This window comes from Camelus bactrianus, chromosome 10, assembly GCF_048773025.1.
Source record: "Camelus bactrianus isolate YW-2024 breed Bactrian camel chromosome 10, ASM4877302v1, whole genome shotgun sequence".
NCBI classification, from domain to species: domain Eukaryota; kingdom Metazoa; phylum Chordata; class Mammalia; order Artiodactyla; family Camelidae; genus Camelus; species Camelus bactrianus.
The window spans coordinates 15107302-15120101 of record NC_133548.1 but is presented as its reverse complement, the minus strand read 5'-3'; the positions used below and the strand labels follow the sequence as shown (position 1 = coordinate 15120101).

The window sequence follows — 12800 nt, the reverse complement described above, 5'->3', positions numbered from 1 at the left end:
GTTGGGGTATCATTATGCATTTCACCTCACAGCTGGAGCCACTGCCTGGGAGCACCAACCAAATGTTCTTGAGCCCATAGCAGGAGGGGCTAAGGTCTGCAAGCTTTTCTGGACCTGGAGTTTTGGGGGTGTTTGCAGAAGCCATCTTGGCCTCCTTCCCCTGACCCCTTCAGATGTAGAGAAGGGGCCTGAGGCATCTGGGTTGTAGGACCAGGCTCAGGACTGGCATGGAAGAAGCAGGCCCTCCCTGTTGGGTCAGAACCCAAACTCCAGACCCCCCAAGCTGTCTAATTTCCTCTCCTGGAAAATCTTTAAGAGAAGTAGAAACAGAAGGGATGCTCTGTGACAGAAGACTTCAGATGGACTCTCTAATCTGAACATGCACAATTCTTTCCACTACTTGAATAGGGTAGAAACTTGAGCCTCAGTGAGTCTGTAAGTACCATAAGTATTTGTGTAGGGCTGCGGGGTTTCCCATTCCTCATCTGTCTCCCATGTCACTGCCTGCCCCTCCCAGGCTTTCTCTCACTTTCTCTTCTACTTGTTGTTCCCTTTGTCTGGAATGCTTTTCCCTCCATTTTGCCCCATAAATGACTCCAGTTCACGATTCGGATCTCAGCTCACATATCACCTCTTCAGAGAGGCCTTCCTTACCCACTCAGTCATATCACACTATTTTATTCCCTTTATAGTCCTATCACAATCTGAAATTATCTTCTTAACATTTTTTTTTACCCATTCTTTCCTCATTCATTCTAGAACATAAGTTCTTAATCAGCACTGTATCTACAGTGCCTGGTCTAGGGACCATTCACAGGTGCTCAATACTTGCAGACCATGTGAATAAACCCCCTGCCATCCTCACCTTTCTCATCTTCCCTGGCACATGCCAGGCTCCGCACTGCCTGTTCCCATTCTCTCCTCTCCCCACCCCTGCCCCCCAGGATTTCTCTTGGGAGATCCTGCCTCTCAGACTCCACAGGAGGTACCGGAACCAGAATGTCTCCCCAGGATTATTTTCAATGGTTTCCTGGGGTGTTCACCTGGGTAAGAATCAGGAAAGAGAGAGCACTCTAATCTTATTTATTTAAAACTATATAATCTTCCCCAATCACTTAAGTGGTGCCTGTGTCTCTAATTACAGAGCAGGCTGGGAGGAACACAGGCACAATTTCCAGCCAACCTCAGGCCGAGGGGCACTTTTGTTCCTCCTGGGGGCCTTCAGGGACTCCAGCTCAGGAGCCAGGACTCCAGACACCTGCAGCCACAATCTCACCCACTGTAGACTGACTTGTCCGCCCACCAGAGACCGCACCCACCTCCCCACAAAGGATCAGCCATATTCTCAGTGTTTGACTTGTCCCCAGTTGTGATGCATTTGGAGAAAACATCGGTGGTCTCAGTACCCCAATTCTACTCGCCAACTGTTTTGAGTGTGAACTGATTTCTTTTTGGCCCAGCCGAACTTTTCAGAGTTACATTACTGGTGAACTGGTCCACAGAGCACCGGCTATATTCCCAGCTTCTCAGGAGCAAACTCTCCAGGAGGCCTGGGTGCTAATAGTCACGTGAGGGTCAGAACTTCATTGTCCAGAACTATGTCAAATGGATCATGAGGTGGGGGGAAAGCCACAAGCCTGCCTGCCTGCCCCAGGCAAGCAAACAACTGCTGTCTCAGCCTAGGTGTGTGCCCTTTCCCCACTTTGGCACTGAGAGAGCAATTTGGGTGACATCCCTGGCTTAACTGCATTGACATCGTTAAAGGCCTTTTGGTTCCTGAGCTAATTAAAAGCTCCAGACAGGGAGGATACACTTAATCCTATTAATGACTTCTGGGCAGGAACCTCGTGCCCAGCCCTCTGAGGGAGTGACTTTCTGACCACTTCCATTTGTTCAGGTGCCTGGTGATTGTTTATCAGCCCTTTCAAGAGATTAAGCTGTACTCTGGAGCAGGCCACTTAGGTAATGGATCCAGGGGGCCTGGGAGTGTCCGGTGACCATGGAGCATGCAGTCAGCCAGCAGGTTGGCTCATGCAGACTCCATGGCCACTATTCTCCAACTTCTCGCTCTTCAGAACCATTAGGAGGACTTAATGAGTGATGAGAAAAGAAGTCCTTACCTCATCTCTGCTGTTCCCCTAGCCCTTTCACACATAGGAAAGCTGGATACAGTCCTTGCCTTGAGGGATCTCAGAGTCTAGTGGGGTCATAAACATGTGAGCAAACAATGAAAATACTGCATTAGACTCGCCACAGTGGAGGTAAGCACTACAATGTCCTGTGATTGTATGGTAGTGGTAGCTGCTTCAGCCTGCAGATCAATGAAGGCTTCCTGGAGGAGGAGACATGTGAAAAGCTCCCCATTTCTCAACAGAGGAGTCCATGAGATGGCATTCCCTGACTTTGGATTTGGTTCAGGCTCTAGCACAAGCCTGGAAGAATAGAAATAACTCAGTTCCCTCATGAACTTATGGCAGAGTGGTTGGCAAAGCCTTAAGAAGACGAATTCGAGGAACACAGTTACTGGCTCTAAGACAATCTTGCTTCAAGCCCCTACCTAGAGTGTTCAGAGAAAAGAGCTTGGCAAAGACTAGCTCGCAGCTGTCTCTTTAAAAGAGGAAGGACGATTCCTCAGGCCACTCCCTCTCCTCATTAATATGAAATTATCGTGAATATTGATATGGGGGCGTGGCGCCTCGGCCAGCTGGGCTAACAAGCTAGGGGTTCCCGGTTTCACTGAGAGGAAAGTGACAGAAGCGGTGCAGAGGGAGACGTAGAGAGAGCGGAGCGTCCAGCAGCCACCCAGTCTCGGGGGAGCGCTCAGCTCCCCCGCCCCCGGCTCCTACCCTGTCCGGGGGGGCTCTCCAAGCCCTCAGCCCCACTCCTGGGCTCCCCATGGAAGCCAGCTGTGCCCGCGGAGGAGCGGGAGGAGGAGGAGTCGGCTAAATGCCCGCGGTGCGCCCGGGGCCCCTGAGCCCAGCCCTGTCTGAGCGGCTGCCCTAAGGCCCCCGGGCCCCTTGAGCCCCCTACCCAGGGCCGCGCCGCCTCCGCCCGCCCCTCTCCCGGGGCTTCGCCCGGGACGTGCCCCCCGCCCGCTTGCCAGCGCTCAGGCCGGAGCTCTGGGCCGGGCGCGCCGCCGCCCTGGAGTGAGAGAAGCCCAGCCGAAGGGGGTCTCCGGAGCCCGCCGCGATGGACGCCGTCTTAGAGCCCTTCCCGGCCGACAGGCTGTTCCCCGGATCCAGCTTCCTGGACTTGGGGGATCTGAACGAGTCGGATTTCCTCAACAATGCGGTAAGATAAAGGGTCTATGTCCCCTTTCCACCACTCCTCGCTCCTCTTTGTAGTGTTCCCGGGGCCCCCTGAAGGACTGGACAACACATCACTGGGCAGAAGTGGGGGAGGGGGCTGGGTACAGTGTCCCCTTGAGATACACGTGCTTAGAGCTCTGAGATTTGGTGACTAGATCCCTCGGCACCTCCCTGGACCCCGAACCTGGACCGGAGCCTCTGAGCTTGCGCCAGTGCACGCTCCTCCTGGGGGCTCCATCCATGGATAGACTGGCCCCCGCCTTCTAGGGGAAGGGAAAGTCTAGGCGTCGGGGCCATCCGATCCTCGGATATGGGCTCAAGAGACACCTATTCTTACCCCCCCCCCCACCGCCCCCACGTCTTCTAGTCCTCCTCCACCCACCCCGGGGTTCCGGGACCAGACTGGGCGAAAAGTGGCGGCACCCTTTCCTGTGCCCCCTTTAGGACCTCGGTGGCTCCGTATCTGGTTCTCCGCTGGGGGGCGCACAGGGGAGCGTTCGAAGGGCCAGAGACCAGACACCCTCGGGGGGCCAGAGCCAGGGCGGGTTTTGAGCCAGACCCGGAAATTTAGGGGTACTACTGTGTCCGCCCCAGGAAGTCAGGCCAGAGATCCCCCAGGCAGGGACCTGATCCTCAACTGGTTAAGGCAGCACCGGGCGATCGCTCAGGCAGGGAGGTCTTTCTCTAGGTCTGGACTTTCTGTCTCTCTCTCCCTATGTCTTCTTCGTGTCTGTCTCTGGGTTTGTCCTTCTCTTTCTCTTCTCCTCCCTCCCTAAGGAAACATGGCTGGCTTCTCTCTTCTTCTCTCCCTCCCTCCCTCTCTCAGGCTCAGCCCTAAGGCCCTGGTTGGGAAGGTGGAAGGATGAACTTGATAAGGGAGAAAATATTTGGGTTCAGAAAGGCCTGCCAGGTTGAAACGCAGGCAACTTGGGGAATCTGGTGGAATTCCACCACCACCACTGCCCCCATGCAGTGAACTGCCAGTCTCCCCCCGCACCCCGCTCCCCACACCCAGTGATCATTTCAAGGGTCTCTTTTGCTGGCCTTTACCTCCTGGGACTAAGATAAACTTGGCAGACAAGAGCCAAGTGCATAGAGACTTACAGGATTAGGCATCTTGGACTTCCACTTAAACTGCTAGACTGACAGTGGGGAAGGAAATAAGCCAAGGAACAGGAACCTGAGTCAAGAAGGCATGTGGTGAGAGGTCTCCCGGTCCCTCATTAGGCAGCAGATCCAGGTCACCCTGCTCTCTGAGGAAGGCCCCAGGTCCCAGTCAGAGGGAGCACACTTCTGCAGACAAGCCAAGTGGAGGAGGGAAGAGAACTTGAACCAGTAGTGGAGAGACCTGAATTCTAGAACTGCTTCTACCTCTTCCTTTCCTTGTGAGCCTAGGCCGTGCAACCGGCTTTCCTCTCTGGGCCTCAGTTTGAAAGGTTGGATTAGTCTTTCTAAGGATGGTCTGGCACAGATCCTAGGAATGAAGTGGCAGGGATCTGGGGTTCCATACACCCCTCCTGGAGTTGGTGACCCATACGGGTCAGAGGGAGGGGGCTTGTTGGAGGTGTACCCTTGCAGCCAAGGGGGCTGGTAGAGCCCCCCTGTGAGGTTCCCTCAGCCCTCGGCAGCTCTGAGTTGGGATTTCTTCTGAATGAACTCTGCCGCCTACAGCCTCTTCCTGCTGCTCCATTCAGCCTTGCATCCCCAGCTGCTCATCTGGGCCTTGGTCCAGCGCAGGAAAGGAGGCATAACCATGATCAGACAGCGGTATCCAGCACTGGGTCTGGGGAGGGAAAGCCCTGCAGGGGAAGCTTCTGACCTCGGGCCTAAGCAAGGCCAGGTAAGGCAAGGGTAGAGAAAAGAATTTCTAAAGAGAAAGAAAACTCCTGGGCTAGGATACAGGAAATTTGGTTCTAGCTGTGCTTCTGCCACCAGCCAGCTGGGCAGTTCACACAAGTGACTTTTCTTCCTGTGGGCCTTGGAGTCCTTATCTGAAAAATGGAGATATAGAAGCTTCCCCATAGTGTTATTGCAGAGATTTAGTGAGAAAACTAAAGATTAATGTAGGATGATGCCTGGCAGGTAAGTTTCCGTTCTTAACACACTCTGGAGATGAGATGGGGTAGGGATAAGAACTACTAAAGTAGGAGTTGCTGGGTGACCCTGTGCAAGTCACCTTCCTTCTCTGGTACTTCCATTTAGATGTCTAAAGTCCCTCTCAGTTGGGATGCCATACCAACCCTATCCTCAATTCACTCTTCATTCTGCATGAGGATGGGAAAATGTATCCAGGGTTAAAGATGGGCAAGGGTGGAGTCTGTGTGCTTCTCAGTCTGGAATTTGCAGGGCAAGATATTCAGTATCCTTAAAAATACAGATAAAGGTCATAAAGTCACAACGGAAATCGTATGTGCTCTGTTACTCTGTACAAAAGGCAAAAGGCAAAAAGTATGTTCATTCTGAACACAGCTGTGTAAGAAATATGCTTTTGCCTGGACAGAGACAGGAGAATGAGTATGCAAAGTCATGTGCACTTGCAGGTAACCAGGATGCTGTATTTTTTTCTTCTGTGAAGATACCTTCATCCTGTTGCAGTCTTGTCTATGTGATTCTCAGAGACATCCCTCGAAAGAAGCTGCCCTTCCTACCAAATGAAGGGGCTTCTCCTCCCATCTCCTGCCCACTCTCCCACAGTTCCTGAAGTGGCCTCCCTGGAATCCTCTTTCCTTGTACCCTGTGATCCTTCAGCCCCTGGGCAAGTATGAGAGAGGGCCTGATGCTTTGGGCCTCAGATGAAGGACCAAAGGGAGAATAGGTCATGTGTCCAGATAGAGACACTAGGTTCCTCCTCTAGTCAACTAAGGGGAAGAGATGACTCTGGTTTCTCTAGAGGGAAATGGCTTTGGATCCCAGAGAAGCCCCAGCTGGGAGGGTGTGGGGAGGAGGAGAAGGAGGAAGAGGAGTTCTGTTGTCTCAGAGGGGAGCAGCAGGAAGCTGCAAGGATGTTTGCCCAGCACACTTATTCACCTCCCAGCAGATGGGGAGGCCAGGTGTGGGAATGACCAGGACCAGGGACCAGCCCAGGGGAAAAAGGTGTGAGGGCTAAGCCTGACTGCTGTTTCCCAGGCCCCCAGCCTGGCTTCTCCTAAGCTCACCACCACTACCACCACCCCCTCCCCTCCCTCCACCCCCAGCCTTTGGGGGATTTAGGGAGATTAGAGAAGTATGTGCATTTGGGTGTTCCTATGTCTGTGTGTGGGCCTTTAACAGCCCTTAAAAGGGAAGGTGTATGTGTGTTTCTCTTTAAATACTCACCAACACAAAAGAGGACCCAAGGGCCAAGGAGCTCTGGTCTCCAAGTAGAATCCACTAGGAAAGAACTAATAGAGAAAAACTAATGGAGGAGCCCAGATCTCAGGGCTCCTGTTCAGGAAGGGAGCCCTCCCCAGACGCCTCCTCCTCCTCCTCCAAAACACTGAGTTTGTTTGGGGCAGCTTTTTATTTTGTTTTTGCTCTCCACTGGGATATGAGCTCATGAGGGCAGGCATTTCTGTCTTGTTCACTGCTGTATCCCCAGTGCATGGTACTGAGCTTGGTACAGAGTAGGCTTCAACCAACTATTGCTGAACAAATGAAAGGGAGCCCAGGCCAGACCCCACATATTTTAGAGAGGAGGGAAAAGGGTGCTTAAGCTTATCTGCTCCCAGCCATCAGGGTTCTGCAGCCCACACAGTCTCTGAAATTCAGGACAGTTTCCAGTGAGTTGTCATTGCCTTGAGTCATTCCCATCCTTGGCACAGGCACAGACATCCACAACCCCTGGTCTAGGACAGTCTAGAGCTGACTGATCCACAGCAGATTTGAACTTGTGGCTTAGGCCTCACCCTTGAGCACTGGTTCACTCTAGGGCTTCCATCTTCCCCAGTTTCCTCTTGTTCAGGTTGCTCTGGGACTCCTGGATCCACATTCACCCAGCTTAAAATTAAGTCTTTTCAGGGGGAGGGTATAGCTCAGTAGTAGAGCACATGCTTAGCATTCAGGACATCTTGAGTTCAAACCCCAGTATCTCCATTAAATACATACATACATACACACATACACACATACATACATACATCTAGTTACCTCCTCCTGCCAAAAAAAATGTAAAAACTAAGTCTTTTCTAGTCCTGGCCCCAGGGCCTTTGTACATGCTATTCTTGACATCTAGAACATGCTTTCCCTCCAGTTCTCTCCATCTCATCTTCCTTAGTTCAAATGTCACCTCTCTAGAGAAGCCTCCCCAACCACCTCAAATGGAACTCTGTATTATTTTCTGTTGGTTCTTTGATTTATTTATAGCCCTTATCCCAATTTGCAGTTATTTTATTGGCTTACTGTCCATTTCCTCTGTGAGAAAGCAAGTCCCATGAGAATAGAGACCATGACAGTTGTGTTCATTGCCATTAACCTAGCACAGTACCATGGCACAAAATAGGCACTTCATATAGCAAAACTCCACCATAAGGCAATGAGCAGAGTCCAAAATTTTCAATCGTGTAAAATGTGGAGTAATGTTATTGCAGGATCAATGAAAAGTAGCATTTTTCAGTGGGTCTATACTATCAGAAAAAGCACACACATAAAGATTGTGAAACCTTAGTAAATGCAGCAGACCAAACTGAGGACGTTCCAAAGGAGTGTGAGGCGGTCACTTTTTACCAGCCCCACAGAGAAAAGAGTTTTGCTCACCTTTATTTGAGATGGGCCCCACGCATAGGACAGAAGCCAAGTTTTGGTCACATGGTAATGGACTTTGCTCTATGTCAAAGACTGACTGTATTTGTAGAGAAAATTACTTCAGACCAGGGCAGTCCCTATAAGGGAAGAGTAAAATGTTTTTTTTAAAAAAAAAAAAAAAAGACCAGGCCTGAGTATTCAAGAGGTGTATTGATAATTCCAGAAGGGGATTTGGGATTCTCAGGGTCCTGGCCCAGCCAGCCCTGGGTGATGGGGATGCTGAATCCCACAAAAATGTCTGTGCCCTGATCTACTGTGAAGTCCCTCTGGCTTCCCTGGGCTAGCCGGGAATTCACTTCGTTATTTTTCAATACACACATTAGTCTTTTAACAAGTGGGAACTAAAGGAGCGCCAGTGCTGGTCACTATGCAGAGTGACCTCCAGCCACTCACTGCCAAATGAGAGAGAGAAAGACGGAAGCAGACAGTAGCAGCACCGTTGGGCACCATGATAGAGCAGAGCATGATGGGAGCCCTAGGAGAAGCATCCAGCCAGGCTAGAGGTCATGGATAGTTCTCAGAGGAGATGATCTCCGCATCCTCCCTCCCCAATATCCCCACCCCTATTGGCAAAGGAGTTATTGGAAGGCATTTCAGCAGCAGAGAGGACTGGGGCTGTGTCCCTTTTACCGAGCTTTTATAGAGGCAACATTGTCCCCTGTGCAGATGAGAAAACTGACACTTACAGAGGGGACATCTTAATGCTGTTCTCAGGGCAGGGTTCCCATGGAGTCAAGGAGGAAAAAGCACCATCTTCCCTCCTGCTCCTGTTCTGGTTTGAACTTGGCCCTCTAGGGCAAGGAAAGTTTGGGATCTCAGATATCAGAGGGGACCTGCCTTCGCCTTCACCCACTCCCATCCTTAGGGCACCATGGATGCCTAGAGCTTTAAGGGCAGGGCCAGCACATTGCCTGGCCTGTGAGAGGAGAGCCTTCACATCCCATCCCCTGCCCTCGTTCATCCTTACTCTGGGATGCTGCTCCCTGGCCTACGTGGGAACTTGGACCTTTGTTCTCTGCAGCTCCCAGGACTCCTCAGGAGGATCTGTTTATGTCTACTGTGCCAAGAGAGGGGAGGATGAAGGACAGCCTCAGTTTGCATCTTCCCTTCCCCATATGATGTGCCTCCTGCAAGTCCTGGTACCAAAGCCCTTTCAGAGCTTCCCTCTCTGGGACCTAGCTTGCCCCTGAACTCCCCCCGAGAAACCAGCTCCAGATGCTGGAGAACATGCTGTTCTTCTGGAAGTCTTGGCATTCCAGGGGACAGGATGGAGAAGGAAGATTTGGGTGGAGTTAAGTCAAGACCATGAGCATTGCTGGAACACGATGTAACCCACTTGAGCAGGCAGAGTAAGTGGTAGAACCCTTGAGCAGGACTAGGGAGAAAGTAGACACGAGGGTGTCTGGTTCAGGGGAAGTTGGGAGGGACAAGATATGGCCCAGAAGTCTGACCACAAGAGAAAATATATGAGAGGTGATTTCCTTGGAATGTCAAAGTTCCTGATAGCCATGACCTGGACATACCATATCATCAGCAAGGCCATCTTGACAGCTGGCACAACACTGGGCTTCCCTGCCGCCAGGTTCAACGTGCCTCCTCTCCCAGCTTTCCCGGGACAGAGCCCTTGCTGCATCTTCCCTGGCCCCTGGCTCTTGGCCCAGGAGCCATTTCACCCATCACAGAGTGGCTGACACATCTGGGCTGGGCTGTGTGGTCCGCCAGAACAGCTGGACAGCAGCAGCTGTCCCCCTCTTCCCCTTCCAAAAGAATAACAAAAATGAGAGCAGCAGTGGAGTAAGGCAGGCTCTTCAGGCCCTCACGGAGAGCCAGGAGGCAGTTTTAAAGCAGAGACTGAGGGGGCTTGCTTGGGAAGCAGACAGGCCCAAGCCATTCCCCACGTGTTCCCCTCTGCCTGTAATGTTGTCACCTCTCCTCACCTCATCTCCCTAACTTGCTGTGTGACCTTGGGCAAATTGCTTCCCCTTTCTAGGCCTAGGTTTCCTCATTGCTGAATTAGACTGAGAGTCCTTTGAAGGCAAGGAGTGTCAGGCAGTTATTTCTGTCTATTCCCTGGTTGTAGCTATAGCGACTGAGTGCTCAGGAAAGGTCTACTTATTGAATAGATGGAAGGAAAGAGGGAAGGAGTGAGGAGGGGTGATGGATGGATGAATGGGTGGGTGGATGGAAAATGGGAGAAAGGACTCTTCCACACTCCCAGCTTTGAGGGGAATTTTCTTTTTTTAAGTGGATTTTATTTATCTATCAAATAGTGAATCTTAACCTAAATCTCACATCTACCTTTCACTCTATCATGATGGCCTTTTCTATTATGAAATATATTGTGCACATAAAAGAATATATATAATGCATGTATATGAATTACAAAGCATAATAAAATGGATACCTGGGTACTCACTACCCAGATCTCAATATCCTGGATGCTCAACGCTGCATAAGGTTGTGGAAAAGTTGAGCTCTAGACTCTAAATCCACTCCCACTGGGCAGATTCTGAATAGGAATTCTGAGACCTGGTGCCTACTCCCAGACCCCACCTGGCCATACAGCAAATTTACAGGCCAGATGACAGATACCTCGACAAGCCCTGGGGAGCCAAGTCATACTTAAGGTGGGAGGGGGGGTGACCATCAGTGGCCAGCTTTAGCCCCGCCCAGACATGGGAGCAAATGGCTCTCACCACTTGTCATCTGTGTGAGCTTGGACAGGTGCCTTAACCTCTCTGAGCTCATTTTCCTCATCCATAAAGTGAGGATGACCATAGTACATGGGTTCTTACAAGGATTCAATTAGAGAACCCTTGTGGGGAGGGCATGGTTCAGTGGTTAGAGTACATGCTTAGCATGCAGGAGGTCCTGAGTTGAATCCCCAGTACCTCCATTAAAATAATAAATAAATAAACCTAACTACCTCCCCCCAAAAAAATTGGAGAAAAAAAGAGAGAGAACCCTTGCAGAGAACCTAGCACAGTGTAAGGCACACGGTAAGCACTTCTATAAACAGTAGTTGTTGCTGCTATTTTTATTCTGACTGTTGTTGTCATTGCCTGAAAGGAAGGTCCCCAGCATTGGACAGTCCCTTTGCTGAGCCCTGATCATAGGGATTTTATTTGCCTATCTATTTGGCCTCTCTGGAGCTGAAAGTCTGTTTTCTTTGGGTAAAGGCAAAAGACCCCAGCCACCTTCTAAGGGTTCTGTCTTTCTGAGCATCAGGAGAGGGCTGGCCAAGGATGAGCAAACCCAGGGCCCCAGGTGAGGACCCAAGGCATGGAACAGGGGCCCATATTTTATATCTGGCCCTATACTAGGTCCTGGGATGGGTCAACTCTGGATGTTCTTTCAACAAATCCTGGCTCAATCACTTGCTAACTGAATGAACTGGGTAAGCTACTTAACTTCTCTGTGCCTCAGTTTCCTCAGCCAGTAAATGGCAGTACTAATAGTATATACCTTCTCTTCTGAAACTTAAATGAGATACTACATGGAATGAGCTAGAACAGTGCCTGGTATATAAATGTTAGCTATTATTATGATCATTACCATGAGGTATACTATATGCCAGGCCCTATATAAGGCCCTGCAGATGGCTAAAGGATGAAATCCATCCTATATCCTATCTTCAAGGTGGTTAACGTTTATAAGGAGAGATGAGTCCTCTTGTGGGGATAATTAGAGATTAAGGCATGGTATTAACCAGTGACCTAACCATCTATAAATGCTACGGTGGTATAAGGTGGAGAGGACTCTTCCAGCTGGGTGGTCAAAGAAGGCTTCTTTGAGGAAGCGGCCTTTGAATTGGGCCTTAAAGGATGACAGGAGTTAGAATAAGGAGATAAAGGGCAAAGGCCTTCCAGGCACAGGGAATGGTACAAGCAAAGGCCCTGCAGCCATGAAGAAGGCAGCAGGTCTAAGGAGCTGGGAGCAGTCATCCAACAGGCTAAAGGGAATGGAAAGATGAGGGGTTCCAGCTCTAGTGGGAAGCTGAAATCAGTTGTGACAGACCCTGAATGCTGTGCTTAGGAGCTGGGAGTTTTTTAGCAGGTAGGAGGGAGCCAGTGATAGTTCTGAGCTGGACAAGGTGGTGGTCCCAGCTCATCTGAACTGTCTCTCTGCTAGGAGATCTAGAATCCATTAGGGTATCCGAGCTGCCAGCCTGTCAGGATGACCAGGACCTCTCCCCCAAGAGAGCAGCCAGTGGCAGCAGCTGACCCTGGTCCTTTCCCTTTTCTGATTTCCAGTGACTCTCACACTGGGCCTGGAGTTCCAATTCCCTTCTGGCTCTTTCAACCCCAGCACTCGGGGCCAGGCTGGCCTTGGGACGCCCAAAGCAACTCCACCCTTGCAGAGGGACAAGCTGTCCCTCTTTGGGGTTGAGAGCTCTGGTCTGAACCATGTCCTGCCTCCTGGCCCAAACCCCAGGCCCTAATGAGGTTCCCTCACCCCCTCATGCAGCACAGGACTGTCCACTACCAAGCAAAGCATGACCCTATTGACTCCAGAGGCCTAGAAGGATCTGAGCCCTCACTCTGAGCCCAGCCCAGCCTGGAACCTCACAACCCATCAGCTGGGACAAGATATCCAGAGCCCCTTTCATCATCCTCCAGGAGAAGAGGCCCAACCCTCTACCATTCCACAGCCTTACCCCTTTCTCTCCCAGGGCTGCAAATCAGTTCCACATTTGGGATCTGGCATGCACTA

At 51.0% G+C, this 12800-nt stretch overlaps 1 protein-coding gene across 1 annotated transcript in view; it reads left to right on the top strand.

The window, feature by feature from the left end:
* The first annotated feature begins 2699 nt into the window (after positions 1 to 2699).
* Positions 2700 to 12800, top strand: part of CREB3L1 (cAMP responsive element binding protein 3 like 1) — a 33558-nt gene continuing 23457 nt past the window's right edge. The window contains exon 1 of the mRNA XM_074372109.1: positions 2700 to 3291. Coding sequence (XP_074228210.1) covers positions 3190 to 3291 — 102 coding nt within the window. The 5' untranslated portion in view covers positions 2700 to 3189. The remainder of the gene's footprint in view (positions 3292 to 12800) is intronic.